This window comes from Odocoileus virginianus, chromosome 17 (genome assembly GCF_023699985.2).
Source record: "Odocoileus virginianus isolate 20LAN1187 ecotype Illinois chromosome 17, Ovbor_1.2, whole genome shotgun sequence".
NCBI classification, from domain to species: Eukaryota; Metazoa; Chordata; class Mammalia; order Artiodactyla; family Cervidae; genus Odocoileus; species Odocoileus virginianus.
Window position 1 is genome coordinate 48,485,821 of NC_069690.1, and position 25,156 is coordinate 48,510,976.

Sequence of the window (25,156 nt, forward strand, 5' to 3'; positions counted from 1 at the left end):
TGGAGTGAGTTGCCATTCACTTCTCCAGGGGATCTTCCTGACCCAGGGATCAAACCCAGATCTCCTAAATTGGAGGCAGATTCTTTACTGTCTGGGCCACCAGGGAAGTCTCTACTCATAGGTCTCATCTACACTTAAGGGGAGGGATTATGCAAGATGTGCAGATATACCAGGGATTATACCAGCCGCTGGAAATCTTGGAGATCATCTTAGAACTCTGTCTGCCATGGGTATTTTAGTCTTTCCTCTACGATGTTAGGAAAGATTGAAGACGAAAGGAGAATCGGGTGACAGAGGATAAGACGGTTCCATAGCATCACCAACGCAATGGACAGGAATCTGAGCAAACTCTGGAAGACAGTGAAGGACAGGGAAGCCTGGCGTGCTATATGTAGTCCATGGGGTCCCAAAGAGTCAGACACGACTCAGCAACTGAACAACAATCACCATGTTGCTTTGGGCCAACCAAGTGGCTTGGAGAACTTAGGAGTATTCTGAATCCCTTAGACAGTTTTAGTCAATGAGTGACACTCCTGATAATCTCTCTTCTTGCATCATGCAAGTTTGATTATGTCAGGATTCCCAACCTTTTTTCCATTCCCTCACTTCTGACAGTTCCCTCAGTGATATGGAATCTCCCTCACTCTAGGAAATGTGTCCAAATCCCTAGAGGATAGCATGTATTTTGAGAAAGTCCATAGTTGGAAGATGGGGTGCTCCCTTCCCCACCGCCTAGATATTTGAGAATGACTAGGTTAAGTGGTATCTTCCCAGCTGGAGCAAAGCCCTTTGTCACAGAGAGCAGACTCAGGCAACCTGGAGGTAAAGTAGATGCTTTGATGCCCAAATAACTGGGGAGACAGTGACTCACACCATTCCTAATGGCAGCGGGTTGTAGGGGAGGGATCTTTCTACTGGAATAGCATTGGAGCTTGTCATCTGGTTGGTGAGCTGGACAAACAGACAGCTCAATGTGATGATGGAAAAGGAGATAAATGCTGTGGCAAAAATACAAACAGGATGCTACCTGTATACACAGGATAATCATTCTGAAGTAGTGTTTGAAATGGTAAGATTTAAGAAAGAAATGTTAAGTTAAGGGCATTGTGGGCAAAAAACATGGCAGCCAGAAGTGTTTAATGAAATGGGAAGTGGTCTTCTGTGACTGGCTATGGGGTGAACACCAGGCAAAGCCAGAAAAGAAGATTCAGGTCAGAAGCAGAAGACTCCAGGTCTTCCCTTTAAGGAGGGAAACTGAGTCATCAGGACCCAGCAATTCACTGTTTGTGATGGGTGAGTGTACCAAATAGTAGGTGAAATAACATCCCCCTCAATATTCATGTCCACCAAAACCTCAAGTGTGACCTCATTTGGAAGTAGGGTCTTTGCAGGTGTTATTAGTTAAGCACCTTGAGATGAGAGATGAAACCACACTAGATTTAAGGTGGGATAAATTCAATAACTGTTGTCTTATAAGAAGAGGACAGAGGGAAGAAGGTGATGTGGAGACAGAGGCAGAGATTGGAGTTGCAGCCACAGACCAAGGAGCCCCTGGGGCCACTGGAACCTGGGAGAGATGGGAGAAGCTAGGCCACTGGAAGCCTAGAGCCTTCAGAGGGAGCACGACATAGCTAACATCTTGATTTCAGACTTACGGGCTCTAGGACCATGAGAAGATACATTTCTGTTGTTTTAAGCCGCCAGATTCATGGTAATTTGACAGCTCTGGAAAACTCGTATAGTGCAGAACATTCAGATTCAGTATGGATGTTTCAAGTTTGATGTGCCTAGAGGACCCTTGTCAGGGACAGCCACTGGGCATCTGGACCTGTGAGAAGGGCACCCAGGGTGAGACATGTCACAGGATTCATAAAAATGAGTCATGGAAAAGTCAGGAACAGATGAAATCAACTGGAGCAAGTAAATCAGGTGGAGGGCAGAACCTATGGGTCCACTTTCATTGGAGGAACAGAGGAGGGAAGAAAGCTGCTGTCACAGGAGGAATTGCTTAGTCATATAAAACAGTGTGGGCTTCGCAAGTGGCACTAGTGGTAAAGAACCCGCCTCCCAGTGCAGGAGACATAAGAAACACGAATTCATTCCCTGGGTCAAGAAGATCCCCTGGAGGAGGAAATGGCAATCCAGTATTCTTGCCTGGAGAATCCCTTGGACAGAGGAGCCTGGAGTGCTATAGTCCATGGGTTTGCAAAGAGTCAGACATGACTGAAGCAACTTAACACACACACACACACACACAACAGTTTAGGGAGGCCTACGGGGTGTAGATGGAGAAGGAGTGCTGCTTTGAAAATTCTCTGATAATCAGTCCTTTCCTTTCCATACCATATTGCACTGCTTGAGAAAAAAGATAGGAGGTGGAAAAGTACAGCCAGCAAGCATGAACTGTTCTTTTAATAGAGTTTGGTTGTGAAGACAAGGAGGAGTGGGGTTGGTTGTAGATCAAGGAAGAAACGTAACTGAGGATATTTGATGCTTGTTTGTTTTTTAAGAGTATGACCCTTTTCATTATATTTTTAGGCAATAGGAAGGAAGCAGGGAGAGATGCAAATAATCAATGAAACAAGTTTCCAGAGAAGAAACTCACAAATATATTTAACCATGCACCTACTCTGTGCCAGGCACTGTGCTGGGTTTACTGAATGATCCTCATTGATCTTCTCAGCATGCCTACAGAGTAGAAAAAAATTGTCCCCGCTGGGGATGGGAAAATAATTTGCCCAAGTCAATACATCTCAGGTCTGATGACTCCTCTGTGTCTCAGTTCTGAGCATTATATTTTTTTTTTCCCCCGCATTGGGATAAAGAATGCAGCATCTTTCTCTGATTCACGAAGAATAGGAAGCAGCATAAAGAAGCAGATTTGCGACAATGGAGGAGAGGGAAAATGTAGGTGTTTCTGTCACGTGATCTGTGTCATTGTTAAACTATGAACCACAATTATCAACTGCAAGGAAGGAAAGGTGAAGTCAAGCACAGGGTCTTGAGAAGGGAGAGGGTTTAAGATAACACCAGTGGTGACATGCAGTTGGGAGCCAGCCAGGGGGAAAGGAAGAGAGCCTTACTCAACAGATTAAACTCGACTAGGATTAGAGGAACAACAGACTGGTTCCACATCGGGAAAGGAGTGTGTCAAGGCTGTATATTGTCACCCTGCTCATTTAATTTATATGCAGAGCACATCATGCTAAATGCCAGACTGGATGAAGCACAAGCTGGAATCAAGATTGCGGGGAGAAATATCAATAACCTCAGATATACAGATGACACCACCCTTATGGCAAAAAGCAAAGAAGAGCTAAAGAGCCTCTTGATGAAAGTGAAAGTGGAGAGTGAAAAAATTGGCTTAAAACTCAATATTCAGAAAACTAAGATCATGGCATCCGGTCCCATCACTTCATGGCAAATAGATGGGGAAACAGTGGAAACAGTGGCTGACTTTATTTTTTGGGGCTCCAAAATCACTGCAGATGGTGACTGCAGCCATGAAATTAAAAGATGCTTACTCCTTGAAAGGAAAGTTGTGACCAACCTAGACAGCATATTAAAAAGCAGAGACATTACTTTGCCAACAAAGGTCCGTCTAGTCAAGGCTATTGTTTTTCCAGTAGTCATGTGTGGATGTGAGAGTTGGACTATAAAGACAGCTGAGTGCCAAAGAATTGATGCTTTTGAACTGTGGTGTTGGAGAAGACTCTTGAGAGTCCCTTGGACTGCAAGGAGATCCAACCAGTCCATCCTAAAGGAAATCAACCCTTAATATTCATTGGAAAGACTGATGCTAAAGCTAAAGCTCCAATACTTTGGCTACCTGATACAAAGAAATGACCCATTGGAAAAGACCCTGATGCTGGGCAGGATTGAATGCAGGAGGAGAAGGGGACGACAGAAGATGAGATGGTTGGATGGCATCACCGACTCAAATGAACTTGAGTTTGAGCAAGCTCCGGGAGTTGGTGATGGACAGGGAAGCCTGGCGTGCTACAGTCCATGGGGTCGCAGAGTCAGACATGACTGAGTGACTTAACTGACTGACTGAGGATTAAAGAGCTGGATTTTTAGGGAAGCTAACCTACTTGGGAGAAGCAGGAGTTGATTTCAAGATGGACATATAGTTGGAAAGATTTTAGTGATAATGTCAAAAATGCCCCGAGCCAGAAACATTTCAGATTTTAACATGAGGCAATGTATACTACAGGGCTCTGAGAATCAGCCATTGATACCCTAAAGGGATTATCAGTCCCAAACCACTGCTGAAGGAGGTAGAGCTGAGCAGCCTGGGGCTGGCCTGTCTGATCTGTGTCTTCCCACTGCCTTGCCAAAACCAAGTACCCTTCGAGCCTCTTGCAAGGTTGCTATTCTGACATGAAAATAACCTAAATCCCTTGACTCAAAAATAACAACATGTTAATTTGCATAAGAGTATTGCATTTTGTATTTTGGGTTTAATATCCAAATGCTAAAATTCACTTGTTTGACCTTAGTTAAGTGGTTTAGAGACTCAGCCGATTAAAAACTCTTTACAGGTTCCACTCTGACTCACCTAGACCCACCTCCCCACCCTGGACAGCTCCATTCTTTTGCTCCTTGGTACTGTGCACACATTGGATTGAGCCTCTTGAATTATGGGTTGCATGCGTGCTAAGTCGCTTCAGTCATGTCCAACTCTTTGGGACCCTATGGACTGTAGCCTGCCAGGCTTTTCTGCCCATGGGATTCTCTAGGCAAGAATACTAGTGTGAGTTGCCATGCCCTCCTCCAGGAAGTCTTCCTGACCCAGGGATCAAACCCATGTCGCCTGTGGCTCCTGTGTTGCAGGTGGATTCTTCCTGGCTGAGCCACCAGAGAAGCCAAATTATGGGTTAAAAAAGGACAAATCGGTTCACCTGAAGCTTGTTATTTTGAAAAGTCTCTGCAGGTTCATGTTCTCAAGTTCACATGGTTATTGAGAGCTCTGTGGTGGGGCTCTGAGCTGCTCCATCTTGATTCATGACAGGCAGCCCCTCCTTAGAACTCCCTGGGTCTGGGTGTGAGGGCAGCAGTTGTGCAGTGAGAGGTTGTTTGAGAGGAGACAGCAAAGAAGGTGTTAATGAATGATCACAAGGCTTCGTTCTCCATAAAGGCAATTACTGGGATTGATTGTTTCCATGTTTCCTTAGTCACGGTTCAGCTTGCTTGTTTCACTGGGATTAAGACAGATGAACGCTGAATGCACACAGACGTGTGATGTCAGGAGAATTATCAATGGCACATCGAAGGCCTCTGCTTTCTTGCACAGATGCCGCTTGGGAGATCTCAGTGGAGCTGAAAGGGGATCATGGCCACTGTGGGATGACCAAGTGGGGCAAGGGTGTGTATGGTGGACCACGGGATTTTAGATAATGCATCTTCTCTCTTTCCTTCCTATACATGGAATAGTGGGGTGGTTTTCCAGCTTACACCTGCATTAGCATGCTGGAAGGCTTGACAAACAAAAATGCTTGAGCCCCATGCCCTGAGTTTCTGATTCAGTGGCTCTGGCATTGGCTCCAGGAATTTGCCTTTCTAAGAAGTTCCAGGGTACTGCTGCTACAGGTGCTGCTGAAAACCAGTGGGGTCGTCATCAAGAGCATGGACACTGATCAGGCCACCAGACTTATCGATCACGACTTTACTTTTTACTAGCTGTGTGATCGTGGGCCATGTACTTAACCAATAGCCAGGACATGAAGCAGCCTAGACGTCCATTGACAGAAGAATGGATAAAGAAGGGGTGGTTCACATATACAATGGACTATTGCTCAGCCATAAAAAGAATGAAGTTGAGTCAGTTGTAGTGAGGTGGGTGAAAGTTGAGCCTGTCGATACAGAGTGAAGTAAATCAGAGCAAAACAAATATATATTAAAACATATATATGAAATCTAGTAAAACGGTACTGATGAACCTATTTGCAGGGCAGGAATAGAGGTGCAAACATAGAGAACAGACTTGTGGACATAGTTGGGAGATTGAATTGAGAGAGTAGCGTTAACATATGTATACTACCACATGTAAAATAGCTAGCTAGCAGGAAGTTACTGTATCGCACAGGGAGCTCAGCTTGGTGCTCTGTGATGATGACCTAGAGGGGTGGAGGGGGAGGGGAGAAGGAGGTTCAGGAAGGAGGGGATATGCATATAATTATGGCCGGCTTGAATTGTTGTACAGCAGAAACCAAGACAACATTGTAAAGCAATTACATTGCAATTTTAAAAAGGGGATAATGATAATAGTTCCTATTTCATGGGATAGTTAGAAGGACTAAATGAATTAGAACTTGGAAGCACTGAGACCAGTGCCAGGTCTATGTACACTGGATAAATAAAAGAGGCAACCTCTTGGAACTGGGAGCATATGGACCCAAGCCTCACTCCTCCAATACCTGCAGCTCCCAGTGAAGTGGCTGTGTCCTTTGCCTGTAGTCTGTGATCCTATCTCTGGAAGTCAGGAAGGTTAATGCCCAGCTCAGGGCCAGTGCCAGCAGGAGGAAGGCCACATCGACCTCCATCAAAATCGTCTTGTCAAGCTACACTAACCCTTTGTCTACTGAATACGTGGAATGGGCTCAGTGAGATGAAGATGTCAGGGTGATGTGCATTTGGAGTTTTTCTCCCTGTGCCGGCAAAAAGAAAGGCTGTCTTTTACGTCAAGTTCACATGCAGCCTTATACTGATTTGTTAAATGTTTGCTCGATACCCAGCACTGATATGTGTTATGCACATGGTTTCATTTAACCCTCACAATGTCACTGTTAGGTAATCATTACTGTCTCTGTTTCAGTATTGCTGGGGTTCATATAAGTTCAATGACTTGTCCAAAGTCACATGACTATCAAGTGATAAACCCCAAACTAAAAGCCAGGTCTGTCTGACTTCAATAATTTATAACCGTAAAGCTCTACTCTACCACCTCCAGCTTATTATGAATATTTATATAATGGTTAAGGCTGGCCCCCAGGTATCCAGCCGTGGTAGCTGCTCCCTAAAGGGAAGCACCCTGGAACTGGAACTGTCCCTGTTTCAGGGGGTTGCTTTTCTATAAAGCCTGTGGCCGGACTCATAGAATATACTCCTTTGGGAAATGTCCTCTTCACCAACTTATCTTGCTGCTGCGGCTGCTGCTGCTAAGTCGCTTCAGTCGTGTCCAACTCTGTGCGACCCCATAGACAGCAGCCCACCAGGCTCCGCCGTCCCTGGGATTCTCCAGGCAAGAACACTGGAGTGGGTTGCCATTTCCTTCTCCAGTGCGTAAAAGTGAAGTTGCTCAGTTGAGTCTGACTCTTCGCGACCCCGTGGACTGCAGCCTACCAGGCTCCTCCATCCATGGGATTTTCCAGGCAAAAGTACTGGAGTGGGTTGCCATTGCCTTCTCCGGCCAACTTGTCTTATTGCCTAATTATTCTCTCTGGCCTGACTTCTGGGTGAAATTGTGTTCATATCGCCAAAGGTGGCTTTTCTTACATTTGGATATGGACTTAGTGTCTTAACATCTCTGGTTGTGGACAGTGGTCACAACCAGAAGGCCAGGAGCGCATCCAGAGGCTAAGCTGAAGATGTGAAGAGAGAAAAAACTGGTGTGCTGATGAAACCTTTCTCTCTTCCCATAGTGTTCCTTTCTGCCGAAATTCTCCATTCACATAGAAACCAAGTACGAGGACAACAAGGGAAGCAATGACAGCGTGAGTAGCCCCTGCTCCCCCCACCCCAGCCCCGCCCCCGTCCGCACTGTTCTCCCCTCGTGGACGGAGCCAGCCCCACCTGTGCCTGGGACCTCAGAGACGCTCTGGCTCTTCTTCTCATTTTTATGTACATTCTGTGGGCCTCTATGCAGAAATCTCTGTCACCTGGAGTGATTGTCATCAGGGATCAAGAGGGATGAGGGGAACCTCGGAGTCTGGAATTTGGTTTCTGGTCATTAGATTGAACACACATTTTCTCCGTGACAATTGACATTTACTTAGAAGGATGAATATGATCAGATGTGTGTGTGCATACTGTACGTATTTTCTGGGCTGTGCATATGTTACATATACACACTCATATGTGCCAAAGAATCCCACATTAAAAATCAGTGTAACCCTCCTGCAAGATGTTTTCCTCATGAGGCATTCTGACTGTCACTAAATTTCAGCCAAGAACTTTATTAGTATTGCTTAAACTTCACTTCTGACCTGGCTTTTACCCCACCTCTTTCTGTCAGAGCAGTACATTTCTAAATTCCTTTCCCTTTATGAGTGGATGATTTGACCTACAACAACCTCACCCTGACCTTGAGCTATGAGTTCCGTCAGGACCCATGAGGGAAGACTCTGTATCTAGAAGCTGCAAGGCTTCATCTGTTTATTTCTGCCTCAATTACATGTTTTGCATTTGTGGAGAGTGATGAAAATTGAGGCTGTATCGAAATGAACGAGAGTCTCCTGACAAAGTGACCCCTTTGGTGCCTTCACTGAGCTAGGGGAATACAAAACAAGATGCAGGAGGTTATGGAGGTGCCTAAGTGCCAGAAAGAAATATCTAAGGGCTCATAAACATTATCAATTTACAGCTTTGGCCAGGCCTACTTTGTGTTTGATCATGTTAACAGCTTCTAGAAACATCTTCCAGAAGGTTCCTCCCCTTGGCAGGAACAGATTCTTCTAGAAGACATGGATGCATTTGTGCAGCACTCAGATGGTCCCATTCAAGGTGGAGTCTGATGGAACAGAGCTTGAGTGGTTCCCAGGAGGAGTCACCTGACAACTATTAATACAATTCACACCAGCATGGGAGAGAGGACACTGGTTCATCCACTCAGTATTTTGGAACACAGCTACATTCATTTGTCTGTGACAGAATGAGTACTTAAAACAGAACTCATGTGGTTCACAAAGCCTAGAGTATTTATTACCTGGCCCTTTACAGAAAAAAAGTTTTCTAACCCCTGCCTGGTTGGAGAGACTCAGATCAGAGCAGCATCCACCGGGTCTCCAGATTTGACCACTTGATAGATCTGTCCCAGCTGAATCCCAACTCCAGAGTTCCTGAAACTATCCAGAGGAGAGAACACTGCTACCCTCAAGGGTGCTTGTCCCCCCTTGAGTTCAGGAGCCTCAGTGGGTAGCATCCCCTGGTGATGGGTGACCTCAGAGGAAATGTTTAGTCCCATCTCCTTGTCTATAGCCTGACATCAGGCTTCTCTGATAGCTCAGTTGGTAAAGAATCCGCATGCAGTGCAGGAGACCCCAGTTCAATTCCTGGGTCTGGAAGATCCCCTGGAGAAGGAATAGGCTACCCACTCCAGTATTCTTGGACTTCCCTTGTGGCTCAGCTGATAAAGAATCTGCCTTACAGGCGGGAGACCTGGGTTTGATCCCTGGGTTGGGAAGATCCCCTGGAGAAGGAAAAGGTTACCGACTCCAGTATTCTAGCCTGGAGAATTCCATGGACTATATATATAGTTGCAAAGAGTCGGACACAACTGAGCAATTTTCACTTTCATTTTCACTGGGGCCAACTCCAGCAAAGTCTTGTGGTCTAAAGTAGTGTTGCACAGTGTAACTTGAACTCTTGTAATTACTCTTTCTGATTGGAAAATTAACACATGATTCTTAAAACTTTGAAAATCAAAAAAAAAAAGTAAAGCAAAACCAGTAGTAATCTCAGGCTTCAGAGATGACTACTGTTAGCATTTTGGTTCATCCTGCAAAATATTAATGAATTTACTTTTCAACCAATTTCCCTAAAATTGAATCGTACAACATTCTGTTTTTAACATGTCATAAAATATCCTTCCCAGTAATTTTTATTAGCTACCCTGCATTCCCTACTTAAATGTATTTCTTTAAACAATTGTCAGTCACTGAATATGGGAGTGGGCATGACCATTTTAATGTATCTGTAGACCATCAAGAAAAGGATGGTAGAGATCAAACATGCCTTAATTGCTTTTCTTGGCACAATCTAAAAAACATGGGGTTGAGGGAAGCAATAGGAGTTAAAACATCTTTTAGTCTTTCTAGACAGATTGTCTTGCTTTCTCTTTTTCTCTATGGCTCTGTTCTGTCTTCACGGATAGTTATAACCCACTCCCTTTGTAGAGGTTTGGAATGGATGTATGGTCCCACCATGAGCCTGATAGGTTGGCAAGACCAGTGTGATCTGGTTTATCCTCTGCTCAAGTCTAATCTAAAAAAAAAAAAAGAATCACATGGTTATCATTTATTGTCTTGTATCCCATTTTTGGCAGGCGCTAAGGTCTTTTTTTACTACTCTCCTAGGAATTTAGCTTTGTCATTACTCTCTTAGGAATTTAAAATACCAAGTGAGCCATCCTAAAGTCAGGAGCTATGCCTGGAGCCAGCGTTCTCTACCCATGCCAAAGGCCAGTTCTCTCTGAGACTTAGGCCAGCCTGCAAGAAAAGCAGTGAACCCCGGAGCACTTGTGAGCAGTCCTTGTCAACACAGCTTGCTTCCTCTGGGAGAAATGCCAGCTATTGCACCCTGTGTTGCCTCCTTCTCCCCAACTTGCTGGCTCTGAGACTGCCCATGAAGCCAGCTCTGTATTCTCTCTGTCATGGCACCCACCTTGCCCAAGTCCAAGTTCACTAAGTGTTTTTGCCCAGCCTCAGCCTGGCTCTGATCCATACATCCCCAGGTCTCCTTTCTGAGCTATTGGATCAAACAGGCCAGCTCCAGCTTGATTAGACTTCTTTGCCAGTTTGCCTTCTTCTAATTTCCATATTCAGCAGCAGCTGTTGGTCACCCAGCTGGTTCAAGCTTGGTCCCTGGAGGCAGAAAAGGAAGACTTCATTGGTTTTCATTCACACTTGTTAATGTTTCCAAATCAGAACATGAGAAATATGTATTTATGTAATAATACTTTATTAAAAGATAGCTTTGTCCAGAGGTTCAAAACTAGAGCCTTAAGCAGATGGCGTGTGCTGGCATGCTCTTTTCTGTCCAGGGATGAGTATAGAGTTTCTGGTGGGAGGCAGAATTGCTAAAGAAAGCAGTGCAGTGGTGGATGTTTCTCTTGTCTCACTGCTTTGCCAAATTATTTAATAAACTCAGGCCATTTCTTTGCATTTTCTGGGTATATAGTCTTATCATTCAGCTACCATCCTTCATACCGCTATCTGCATCCTGTTTCTCTCTGTACCTGCCAGAACTTTAATGAAATGGATGATGATAAGAAGCAATAATTAAATTGAAAAACACTACTGATAATCATATTGATTACTGATTGAATAGAGTCCATGTTGTTATCCTCTTATCAATCACCACCTATGTCATCTTTTTACGTGACCCAATACTGCATGTAAAAACATAGAAATTGGTACATCTAGATTTAAATATTTTCTCCTTGTTAAAATAAAGCTAGTATATTTATGAATGTGAAAACCTATAAACCGTGATTACATTAACTAGGACACAATGGGGAAGTTGTCTCAAATTGAGGCCCATTTATTTTATGCACATGCTGATGAGAATTATTTAGGCCTTAATTAGTGCTGGGAGGACGGCACCGTGCCAAAGTAAGGCTCTGTTGTTTGTCCAAGGCCATAAATCTAGATCTGGGAGAGTCAGTGCGTATCATTCGAGTGTCGGCCGCTGCCAGGTTACTGTCACTCGCTGCAGTTAATGGGGGGCAGGCCTGCCTTCTCTTCCTCCTCCAAACAAAGCAGGTACCACTTAAAGCGGTGGTTCTCAGTCTTGGCTGCATGTTAGACTCAGAAACTCTAACCCTAGCTCCTGCCTGGTTTCTGCCCACACTGGGATTCTGATTTAATTGGTCCTGGGTGCAGACTGGTCTAGGGCAGTGCTTCCTACACTGTGTCTCTCGGAATACAGAGTTTGCCAGTAGCAGGTGTGTGGACTTGTAGGGTCTACCCTCTGGTCAAACCTGATCCATTCTCTTTGGAGGGTATAAGATAGGCCATCCTCACCCCACTTGAGGATCTAGACCACTGGTTCTCAGTCCTGCCTGCATAGTAAAGTTACCTGGGAAGCTTTAGACTCACTGATGCCACTACCCCACTCCCCGGGAGTCTGATTCCACTTGTCTGGGATGGGGGTCCAGTCACTGGGGTTTCTTGTACTCCCTCAGCGTAACCTAAGAGCCATCAAGGCTGAGAACTGCAGATTTAAAGGCATATGAAGTGCTATTTAAAACCAAACCAAGTGAACCCTTAGGAAATCCGCTTCTCCAGATTTCTTCATTTCTTCATACCCCTGAAAACATAAAAGTTTACAAAAGCATGTTTATAACCACCACCACCACCCCACACACACAGTGAAGGGGCCTGAGGGAACCATATTTCTTCTCATTAGCCATTATTCCTCAGCAACAAAACTTCTCTGATCAGATGGAAAGAATGTCCAGTTTAGTTCCTAGAAGAGCAAGACTCTGTTCTTCACAGAACTCTCCTTTGAAGTTGCCTAGAAGTATTGATAATTTATTTAGTTTCTAGTTCAGTTATGTTATAATGGGAAAACACAGAGTCGTTCTTTGTGAAATGAAAAGATTCATGTTGAATCTGCAGCTCTATGAATTAAGCAATGGAGTTTTGGCTTCTCTATCAAGAAAACAGAGTAAATAATGTCTGCATCACAGTGTGGAGGACTCATCCAGGTTAATTTACCTGGAAGCACTTCATAAACTGTAAGTGCGATACAAATTTTAGGTTTTGCTTCAGTTACGGTCATACCTTGGGATTAACTGCATTATGGATGATTTCTAATGAGACTCTCCTTTTGTCTGAATTGTCAATAAACCACAGAAAATTTTGAGTACCTACTGTGTGCCAGGCATTGCAAGAGGCAATGAGGATGTAGCAATCAGATAGACAAGTCTCCACTACTCATGGAATGGGGGAAAGCACATAATAAGCAAGAAAACAAGGAATTCCAGCTGTGGGAAGTGCTGGAAAGGCAATAAATAGGGTGGAGGAGAACTTAGCTAGAAGCCATATGATCAGAAAGGCCTCTCGGAAGAGGTGACAAATCTGGTAAGATCTGAGGCTGGGAAGGAGCCGACCCTCTGAAGGGTTTTCCAGGCAAGGGGACTGTTGTAAGCTTAGTTGTATCCTCCCAAATTCATATGTTGGAGTACCTGAGACTATAACTATGTTTGAAGATAAGGCTTTTAAAGAGGTGATTAAGTTAAAAGGGGAGTCTCTTGTAGCTTCATCGGTAAAGAATCTGCCTGCAATGCAGGAGACCAGGGTTCAATTCCTGGGTGGGGAAGATCCCCTTGAGAAAGAAATGACAATCCATTCCAGTATTCTTGCCTGGAGAATCCCATGGACAGAGGAGCCTGGCAGGCTACAGTCTGTGGGGTTGTAAGAGTCAGACATGATTAGCAACTAAACCGCCAAGTTAAAAGGAGGCTGTGAAGGTGGGGCCAAATCTAAACTGATTGGTATCCTTCAAAGAAGAGGAAACTTGAATACCCAAAACTAGAGATGTGCATGCACAGAGGACAAACCACATGAGGATGACCAAAATCCTTTTTCTATTCCAGCATTCAGTTTACCACTTAAATTTTTGGTTTTTTTGTTTGTGCCAGGTCTTAGTTGTGGCACACAGGGATCTTCCATCTTCACTGTGGCATGCGGGATCTTTAGTTGCAGCATATGGGATCCAGTTCCCTGACCAGGGATCAAACCCTGGCCCCCTTCACTGAGAGCACAGAGTCCCAGCCATGGACCACCAGAGAGGTCCCCCAGCGTCCAGTTTAGGAAACCATATTACATTGGGTGATTTATGTTTTTCAGTGTTTGCTCTGGCCACTCTGTCAAGAGTGATGGGAGGACAGAAGGAATAGAAGCAGGTATTCCAGCTGGCAGCAAGGGCAAGAATCCAGATCACAGATGATGATGGCTTCATCTGGAGAGAGGGCAATAGATAAAGATTGGTATGTTTTGGAAACAGACTGACTAGGTATTGATGCATTAGATGGGAGCAAAGTAAGGATGACCTCAGGATTTCTGGGCTTCCCAGGTGGTGCTAGTGCTAAAGAACCCACCTGCAAATGCAGGAGATGTAAGAGACGCATCCAGATGATCCCTGGGTTGGGAAGATCCCCTGGAGGAGGGCATGGCAACCCACTCCAGAATTCTTGCCTGGAGAATCGCATGGAAAGAGGAGCCCAGCAGGCTATAGTCCATAGAGATGCAAAGAGTCAGACACGACTGAAGCAACTTAGCAGGGAGCAGCTGGCTTTCTAGATTTGCCCATGGACCCTAGTGGGGAGTGGGGAGTAGTGCAGGAGAAACAAGAAGTCAAGAGCCCCATTAGGGCACAATCAGTTTGAGGTACCCTGGAGACGTCCAAGCGGATGGTAGGTAAGGAGTGGGATATATGAATATGGAGTTCAGGGAGAGGTGTAAAGTCATGGCTCAGAGATGGAAATAAGTGAGGTTATCTAGGAAGAGGAATGACAGAGGAAAGAAAGTTCTGGTTGCTCCAGGATGGAGAGCACCCTGGTCCTGAGAAGGACCTTCCCATGGCTTTCAATCTAGCTTCTGATTATTTTCTTATCTCCTTGGTTAAGACCAAGTCACTTTCAGTCACTGAGTTGTACCTGGTTTTAGGGAGTTAGATTATCTCATTTAGTCAACTACATAGGTCCACCTGAGAAATTTGAGTTTCTTCCCCTGGATAGGTGTCTTCTTTGGATGAATTGAGTAAAAATTTCAGTATTTTGACTTGTCTCAACTTGCATTGGCTTAGAGACATGGCCACGAGTTCTCCTCCTGACCACAAGTAGTTCCCACTGGATGTTACCAACCGACAACCAACAAAGAGGGAATTTTATTATCTAAGGAGAGCTCTATTTATTGAGGATTTGTTATTGGTATAGTCATCATGAAGTTCGTTTCTTTAGCGGTATTAGTATTTTGAACATCAAGAGGGCAATATGGGTAGATGTAAGATAGAATAACTTATTTACACATTTTGAAATGTACTAAAATTAATTTGTAAAGCAGGAGTGCCAGTGAGAACTGTAGAATCTGTATTTACAAGCCTCTCAAGCTGATTATCCTTTCTTTAAATGGTTTCTAATTGAGGATTATAGAAAGAAAAAAGCATTTGCTTTATTTTTAGACATGTCTGATGTACTGTTCTGTTTTTAACCTTAAGATTGTTACAACCAGCCACCTACAAAATCTGCAATTTTCTCTAATAAGTAGTCGGTAATGCTAAGAAGTTTGCACAAAATACCCCCATTTGCAGTTTTAAAGGATTATTATCCACGATGGTCCCTGAAATGGAAGTTCAGTGTCCTTACTCAGTCTGTGTCTAATGGTATCATTTAGAGGACAGTGGGAAACAGATCATATTTGATACCTTACGATGTTGTCTTTGCTGTTTGTAGTACAGTTTGCCATCTGAGAGTTGGATGTAGTGGGGGGGAAAGTGGGTAATAAGAGCGTCTGTCCAGCATGAGGACTAGCTTTCAGGTTGAGGAGAGTCACGATGCAGGTTATCTCTACATTCAGGAAAGCTAGAGCTAATCGATAATAATCATTATTATTAATAGCTATAGCTTAAAGTAGTATTTGCTTTCTGTCTAGGCCTGGCTTATTGGTGCTGTGGTATATCTAAAAACAGCCAGGCTGTGCTGACCTGTTGGTACTAATGGTTTCGGAAGACAGTTAACCAAACTGGTCAAAAGCAGCATAATCAAAGGGGACAAGGCTGAATGCCATGGTTAAGAAACCAGTGGGCAGAGCCAGAAAAGCAATACCAAGTATCAAGATCTAAATGACCATTTCACAGCTACCTCAGTAACAGTTCATTCAAGCAGGAGTCATCAATGGATGCCCAAACCATTGAGTGTGAAACAGTATTAGGGAACAGGAATTCACACTGCCTCAAAGTGTCACTACAGAGATTATGTATTAATTACAAGCAGTAGAAAGTTTTACAAATGATATCATGTGCTTCCCTTTGTGACATACTGAGGATGCAACATCACAAATCATGATATGGATTATCCTTGCCAAAAATATTTAACCTGAATCCAATTAGGAGAAAAGAAAGTGAAGTCTCTCAGTCGTGTCTGAAGACTCTGCAACCCCATGAACTGTAGCCCACCAGGCTCCTCCATCCATGGGATTTTCCAGGCAAGAGTACCAGAATGGGTTGTCATTTCCTTCTCCAGGGGATCTTCCCAACCCAGGGATCAAACCCGGGTCTCCTGCATTGCAAGCAGATGCTTTATCGTCTGAACCACCAGGGAAGAAAGCAAACAAATCCAAATTGAGGGATACTCCACAAAGCAACTAGCCAAAATTCTTCAAAGAAGAATGTCACCAAAGACCAAAACAGAACAAAAACCTGGGGGACTGTGCTAGATTAAAGGAGACTAAAGTAATTTGACAAGTACATTTAACACCTAATCCTTGCTTAGATTCTGGATTAAGGAAAGGGGTAGGCTTATGCAGGACACAGAAAAGATAGGACAATTAGGGAAGTTTTAGTCTGGACCATACATTAGATACTAGTGCAGTGTAGTATTGAGTCAGTATTAAGTTTCCTGCCTGCGATCATTATATTGCAGATGTGTAGGAGAATCTCCTTGTTTTTAGGAGATGCCTGCTGACATATTTAGGAATGAACTACCACGCAATATACTCTAACTCTCGTATGGTTCAGCCAAAAAAGATATTTATATGTGTATGTTTTTTCTTCTTTAAAAAAGTCTTATAAAATTAAGAAACTATTCACATGTTGCAATGAGATGTCAAATAACTTACTTCAGAGTTACACAATGAGTTGTGTTGTTGTTTTTTGTAGTCATGAAGCAGAAGCTTTCAGTCTTCTCTCTGTTTTTTGGTAGCGTCCTGATTTCATTAGTGAAATAGCAAAATAATTAGCCTAGTCATAAACATTGTCAACATGTCAGCATCAGCACTGAGTCCATACACCCAAAAGATGTTTATAAAGAGGAGACTTTTTGAATTGCAGGATCCCTAGTTTCTCTCTTGTAATGTCACACTCTGGGTTGTGTTGTGAAGTTTTGAAATGGCAGATAGACATAATTCAGACTAGATTTCTAAGTGCACAACCCTCCAAAGGGTTAGAGCCCAGGATACATGTACAGTGTTGCGTTGATTTCTGCTGTACAACAAGTTGATTCAGTTATCCATATACATGTATATTCTTTTTCATATTCTTTTACATTATGGTTTATCATAGAATATCATCCAACTCTTCTATTCTATGAGACTCAAACCTCTTCTCTTTTTTGTAATCCATCCTCAGCTCACGTCACTTTGCAATTGTTTCCTAAATGTTTGGCTTTTCTTCCCCCCTCATAAGATACCTAATTACTGTGGGAAAACTGTGTACTTCACTTTAAAAAAAAAAGGCACAGCTTTCCTATTTATTTACCTAGAGTTTTGTGTTGACATTTGTTGAGCCCAGTTTTGGTACCTCAGAGAATGGATTGCTCACAACAGAGGATGACCAACAACCTTTCGATCTTGGAGCCATTTGAATGAGGACACTTTAGGAACCTGCCAAAAGCTTGCAGCTGGCCAGGCTCATTTAACAGGATGATGTACTAGATTCAGAGGAGTCACCAGCCTCAGACCAAACAGGGTCCAAAGCAGAACTTGGGAATTCAATGATAATAGGACTTCATTGTTATGAACTCCCTCCCGACAGTGAAAAGGAGAACAGTGCCCATTCAGTGGATGACTGGGAGAATTCATTGAAATGGTGCTTGTCAAATACTCCATAACAATCGTTCTTTTCTTCTCTTTACTTCGGTTATGCTTTGTGGAGACCACTTAAGAGTTAGACGCTTATAAGTGCAAGATCTGTAAGTGGGGAGGTTAATCAGGGGAGTTCTTTTGGAAGGAAGGTGCTAAGTTCTCATTTCCAAAGCCTGTAGTTTCTACTCCTTTTCCATCATCCAGGAATGGGGCATCCTCAGACATAAGTAGGGAAGTCACATGTTTCTGGGAGCTTTTGAGTTTACTTTGGAGGGGCTGTCACTGGCTGGAGCTCTGGACCCTCCACCATTTGGCCTCTTGCCTGGAAGTTCTGGTTTCAGAACCCATCCTTCCTTGGCGCTCACTCACCTAAAGGAATCCTGATGGGCACATCTTGGCCCCAAGAGGTGACCGCCACCCGTCCTGTTGTTTCACAGTGGTCATCAATGTTTCCATCAGGATAGAGGCAAAATGGTGAAGAGACGAAGGCTGCAGGCACTGGAGTCAGACTAGTTGGATTTGATTCCTGGGTCAGCCACTTAGCCGCTAGATCAGCATGTTCCTCAGCTCTTTGTGCCACTGTAAATGGATATAAAAATAGTCCCTACTCATTGGGTACTTGTGAAGATTGAATGTATTAATCTTCAGAAGCACTCAGAACAGTGCTTTAGTCCACCCAGTCCTACTCAATGTGTTATTGTTAACTGATACTTCCATTTCATCAAGTATGAGGGTGGTCGTTATTTTTCATGCTTTAGCAACTTTAAAAATGAAATGTGTAATAGTCAATGGCCTCATACGATGATCAGCGGCAGCAGTTTTCTTTTTTGGAAGTATAATTGGTTGTGTCTTAGAATCAATGAATTCTGTGTGAGACCTCCTCTTGCACAGGATGTTGAGATGTCTGGATAGCGAAGTTAAGCCATGAAGAGTGTTTGCATGTAAAGTGTGAACACAGTACCAGATTCTGCCAAAGAAAAGTCATTGAATAAATAAGCTCTTCAGTCATCCAGGCCTGGAAGGTTGTTTGTTAACTTTTTCCAGGGCACCGATCTGCTTCCTCATGATGCAAAGTACTTGATAGAGGTCCAAAAGAGGAGCACTTGAATCTTCCCCCTTTTAGGTTCAGAGCCATCATCTTTATAAAATAGATTTCTCTCTAAAATCCCTGGCTGTCATCTATCTGATAAATACCTTCTAGAACTAAGTCTCCACTAGTATTTTAGTCTTTAGGGAAAAAAAGTGTCACAAGGAGATGATGATATGTGTTGACCTTATAGAAAAGAAGTTAATGATTTCCAATGGACATGATTTCAAAGCAATTTTTTCCTTTTGCTGCAGCAAAAGCATTGCTTCCATCCGCTCCTCTACTTGTACACAGACTGTATTTGAATCAAGCAGTGTGTCAGCTGTTGCCCAGAAAATTCTATACTTGCTCTTCTGAGACTGATAGTACTTCTGTCTGAACAATACTAAGCTGTTAAGTTAAATTTAAATCACATTTCCCCACTAATACCTATTGAAGACTTGTTTATAGTCCATCAGGCTTTATAGCCATTTGGGACATAAACTTAGTAAATAAAAATTTCATGGAGCTACATCTGAAAATTTTTCATCTTATTTCCAGCCCTTAAAGGAGACAGTCATAAATAACTTTGGAATATGCAGACCATTAAATGGAGTAATTTTAATCTTCTTTGGCTATGCCCATCAGATTATTAATAAATAGATGTTGAAAAGCATCAACTAAATGCCACATCATGGGGTAGATACTCAGGAGTAGAACCAAATAGTTGACTTTTTGGTGCTGAAATCTTCTATTATCACTCAGGTATACCTAAGTTCAGAGGAAATCAGAAATCTGTCATGAGTTTGAGTTTGTTATTAACTCAACTTCACCTTGGTTGGCATGTCAAAACCAGAGTGAAATATTGAAATGAGATATAAAACATATTAGGGGAGGACCTCAGCAATGAAGGACATGGAAAAGATTGATTTTTCTAGTAACTTAATTTTGATCTATGGGCCTTGTTTTCAGCACCCAGCTAAATTTGCTTAGAACCATCTGGGTCTCTTGAAATAGATGATGTTAAACCAGCTACACCAGTTGCACACATGGTGCTTTTGTTGAGACTTTTTGTAACAGTTTGAAATAGACAACACTGCTTTTCTTAAAAAAAAAAAGAGTAGTTTCATGTGATATGTAGGATAACTTTAATATTCTGTTTTGGCTAAGAGTTCATATCATTCCATTGCTTCTTGTTTCTAAAGTTTCTAACATTCAAAAAAATCTTACTATTGAGAAAAATATTCTCTCATTCAATTAAGGATAATAATTAGTGACTCCTTTTGGGTATAGATTTTTGAGAGTTATGTTTTTATACTAGATTTGTTCTCTAGCTTCTCTGAAGACAGCCTTCTAGTACCCACTTTGAGTTTGCACCATGGGGTGTTGAGGAACAGAATGTACAATGGGTGACACGTATCGTTTACTCAGTGTACAAAAAGGAATGTCCAACATAAAGCACATTTCCAGCTGTTTGCTTTATCTTGTACCAAACCACTGCCCTACAGATAACAGTTGTTGAGTAACACTGGACAAAGTCAAAAAGTGATTCTTGGGTCAAAACATTCAGAGACTTCAACAGGTTTTTCCCGCTGCACAGGAAGGGTAATGAACTTGAAGAGTACTACAGAGTCTCAAGGACAATCAGCAACAGCCTTGAGAGATAGAGGATCTGTGGCTGTTTTCAAGAGATCTAGATTTACTCTTGTTGTTTCTTGTCATTATTCTAAACTGACAAGGATGTGTAGTCTTCTGGTTTAAAGACTGTTCCCTTGGATGTTCCTTATTCCCTAAAGGTCTAGTAAATTCTTATGTTTTAAAGATTCTTGCACTTGGCTTTTCCTTATTCCCTTGGATCAGTTTTAAGAAAGATAATGAATGTTCTGAACCAAATACTTGATATAATCTACCTATCCCAGTTCCTCCAGGTAATAGATGTTTAGTAAATACCGATTCTCTTCCTCCATCCTTTCGTGGTAACCTCCCAGCAGGAACCCAAGACGACCTTTATGTTGCATTCAAAGGAGAGGATGATCTCAATAGCACATTAATTCATCATACAAGAAACATTTATCACGCATCTATTTTGTACCAGGAGTTGTCGGTTTGGGGAGACAAATACTGTCATAGCAGCACAATGTGATAGGTGCTCCAGAGAACACAGGGCGGAGGATGAGACTGAAAAGAAAGGCAGGATTGTCATGCCAGGAGGGACTAGTTGAGAAAACAGGAGATTTGAAATAGATCAGATGAGAGAGAATGCAGCCCAAAATTTAAAGCACTGACAGAAGAAATAGAAGAGGATTAATTAGGAAGAGGGAGAAACATCAGTGCCTAACTGGATTTGGGAATGGGTTGGGGACAGCTGGCTCTGGGGTCTGGCATGATTCAAGGTTTTGTCATGAATCAGTGGTGTTGCCAGCTAAGACAAGGAATTGTTTTAAGTGGGTTTGGGAGAGGTTGGTGAGTTCAGTTTTGGTGCAGTTGAGTCTAAAGTGCTTATGGAAAATTTAGTGAAAATAGGTGGTAAGAAATTGGACCTAGGACTTCCCTGATGGTTCAGTGGTTAGGAATCTGCCTGCCAATGTGTAGGGGACACAGGTTCAATCCCTGGTTTGGGAAGATTCCACATGCTTTGGGGCAACTAAGCCCAAGAGCTGCATTTACTGAGCCCATGTGCTACAGCTCCTGAAGCCCACATGCCTAGAGCCTGTGCTCCCCAGCAAGTGAAGCCACCCAGTCAGAAGCCCGAGCAGGGCAACTAGAGAGTAGCCCCCGTTCACCACAACTAGAGAAAGCCCAAGGGCAGCAATGAAGACCCAGAACAGCCAAAAAAAAATATATATATATATATATAATATATATATAACAGAAAAAGAAATTGAACCTATAAATCCAAAGCTGAGACCTAGAGATATAGATTTGAAAGTCATAAAGCAAAGATAGTTCAAAACCGCAGAAATAGAGATTATCACCCAAAGGATATGTGAGGGGTAAGGATGGAGCTTGTGGGAGTATTGACATTTAAGGGGAAGGAAGTGGAAAGAAGAGGAGTCCCTGAGATGTAGGAGGAGAATTGGGATGCCAGGAAGTCACAAAGGCCCAGGAAAGAGAGAGTCAAGAAAGAGTCATCAATGATAGTAGCAGCAGAGTTCAGGAAGATAGAATTTAAAGGTCCTTTGAGATTGAGAAATAAGATGGTCGTTAGTGACCTTTATGAAAACGAGTGAAATGGTAGCAGCGGAACCCAGCTTGCATTGTACCAGAGAGGAATTCTGAAATGGTTGGCTCTGGAAAGAAAAGAAATTGAATCAGAATGAGACTCAGGATTGAGGGGAGAAGCCTATGGAAGACTTCCCATCTTGGTGGAAAGTCATGTTCATGTTCAAATGCCTCTCCTCTATTCTAAACACTTAGGAATAACAAATAAAATTTTTAAAAAAGAAAACCAAAATGATATAGCTGGAGTCATGGAAACAGGACAGAGATTCAGGAGGGTTGGAATGCATGGAGTGACTGGACCTGTGGGCAGGTGTTTGTGAGTCTTATAAAACAGTGGGATGAAAAGTGCTTCATACAAATAAGGGATGAGAGCCAGATTCAGTGTTTGAAGAGGCTGAAAGCATCTCTCTTGGTAAAAGGGAGGCTGAAAGCATCTTCTGTGTTTGCTTCCTGGGTCACAGCTTAAAAGTACTGGTTTTGCTCTTGGAATGCAATGGTGAAACCTAACAACTGATGTGAAGAGTGGGAGATGAGTTGGAGATGGAGAAAGATAGCACCAACCAAAAAAAAAGAAGAAGAAAAGAAGCTTCCCACTCCAAAAGACCCCCAAACAAACTGTTAAGAAAGATAGCCAGAGACTTCCCTGTTGCTCCAATGGCTAATACTCTGGGATCCTAATGCTGGAGGCTCAGATTCAGTCCCTCTTCAAGGAACCAGAACCTCCATGTTATTAATACAGTTAAAGACTCCAAGATCCCACATGCCTCAATGAAGACCCAGTGCAGCCAAATAAATTTTCTTTTAAGAAATATGCACCTATTTTTTTTAAAAGGAAGATAGCCACTATAATCAATAATCAAAACACGAGTGCAAATTTTAAAACTTTTTAGATGACTCTGATTAAAATAATATGTTTGTGCTGCTCAAAGAAGAAAATAAAGAATTAAAGACACTTACTCCTTGGAAGGAAAGTTATGACCAACCTAGACAGCATATTAAAAAGCAGAAACATTACTTTGTCAACAAAGGTCAATCTAGTCAAGGCTGTGGTTTTTCCACTGGTCATGTATGGATGTGAGAGTTGGACTATAAAGAAAACTGAGCACAGAAGAATTGATGCTTTTGAACTGTGGTGTTGGAGAAGACTCTTGAGAGTCCCTTGGACTGCAAGGAGATCCAACCAGTCCATCCTAAAGGAGATCAGTCCTGGGTGTTCATTAGAAGGACTGATGTTGAAGCTGAAACACCAATACTTTGGCCACCTGATGCAAAGAGCTGACTCATTTAAAAAGACTCTGATGCTGAGAAAGATTGAGGGCAGGAGGAGAAGGGGACGACAGAGGATGAGATGGTTGGGTGGCATCACCAACTCAGTGGACATGGGTTTGGGTGGACTCTGAGAGTTGGTAATGGAAAGGGAGGCCTGGTGTGCTGCAGTTCATGGGGTCGCAAAGAGTCGGACACGACTGAGTGACTGAACTGAACTGAATGTCCATTTTAAAAGGATGAGGGAATTCCCTGGCAGTTCAGTGGTTAGAACTCTGCATTCACTGCCAAGGGCCTGGGTTCAACCCCTAATTGGGGAACTAAGATCCCACAAGCAATCCATGTTGTGGCCAAAAACAAGAAAAATAAAAGAGAAATTAAGAAACAAAACTTACAAAAAAGAAATGAAGATTTGAAAAAGAAGCAATTAGAAATTTAGGAACTCAATACTGAAATGAAAGACTCCATAGATAACATAAACTATAGACACAACTAAAGACATAATTAGTATAAATTGGAAGATGGTATTTAGGAATACAACCTAGTTTATAGCATAGAAACATAAAAGAGTTCTAAAGATTAAATAGCTAACAGTATAATCACTATGGAGAACAATATTGATAAAGTATTATAAATTAACTCTTGACTGTGAAATACTGAGAGGAAGGAGCCAGAAGGTGAATAAGAGTTTAGAAGTAGAAGAGGAAGGGCCGTTCCCAGAAGTCAGAGGGTGAATGGTCTTCATGAGCCCCCCTAAAAAGAAAATGAAAACCAGAGGGCAGAGGGCAGAGAGCAGGGCAGGTAAAGGGCAGGTAAGGCTATGTCTACAGGGAAGGGAAAGTCACTGGCCTCACACTTGATGGCCTCCAGATTCCAGTAATGTGAGAAGAAAGGTTATCTCCTGAAAGGGAAGGAGACAGGGAAAAGGACTTAGGGAAGAGGATGAAGGTCAAAGATAACCTGAAAGGGAAATGGATAAAGGAACCAACTCCAGAAGAGAAAAGGGATCACTTGAAAGTTTGGCAGTCTGGTGATTTGGGAAATTCTGAGTAAGTTGTGCCACCAGCCTGAGTATTGGTGTTATTTTCCCAGCTGTGCTTTGTAGCCTGCATGTCAGGGCAGAGGAAATGGTGACATTGACTCAAGGTTTGCTTTCAGGGAGGGTTCAGCAGGGTATGGAAAAGTGGAGTGAGAAAGTGAAGGTCATTGTGAGCCGTGAGTCCAGTGGAGGCTCTCGGGGATCAGAGAGCTAAACCAGGTCAAGAAGGAAGGGTCCCGGGAATGAGAAGATTGAGTCTGAGTTTAAGAAAGCAGTACCTAGAGTTTTCAGATTGCAGAAGTGGACTAATTCCAGAAGATTCAAGACCAGAGTGGGAGTTGGGGAGGGAGAGGAAGTGGGGGAGGAGATCAAACAGAGGTAAAGGTCGTTGGGGGAGAAGTGGAAGAGGAATTAGGAGGCTGAGCCTGTGGTGTTGCATGTGTTGTCCAAGTGGATCCTGAGATCAGAGATGTGGGCATGAGTTGGGGGTAAAGCAGAACCTGGAATGTGGTCCACGATGTTCTCTGACGTGAGGGGCCTGGGGTGTTCAGATCAGTGGTCTGTAACTAACACCGGTCAGCCTGACCATGTGGCTACAAAGCATGAGGCTAGAAAGGAGGAGGGGACCCCCACACACAAAGCACCAGTCATTCTACAAGTGACCACTATAATCTCTAGAAATTTAAATGTGATTTTGACTTCTCTCAAGCATCTTCTGAAAGTGGCTATATTAGCAATTCTGAATACACTGTCTCTTCAATACCGAGCTCTATCCTGAGGGAGCACATCTCCTGTACTTCAGGCTGGTGATCCAGCTTA

At 43.0% G+C, this 25,156-nt stretch overlaps 1 protein-coding gene across 1 annotated transcript in view; it reads left to right on the plus strand.

The window, feature by feature from the left end:
• The window catches only part of PITPNC1 (phosphatidylinositol transfer protein cytoplasmic 1), a 231,980-nt gene that overhangs the window by 137,073 nt on the left and 69,751 nt on the right, over positions 1 to 25,156 (plus strand). The window contains exon 5 of the mRNA XM_070479761.1: positions 7,644 to 7,715. Coding sequence (XP_070335862.1) covers positions 7,644 to 7,715 — 72 coding nt within the window. The remainder of the gene's footprint in view (positions 1 to 7,643; positions 7,716 to 25,156) is intronic.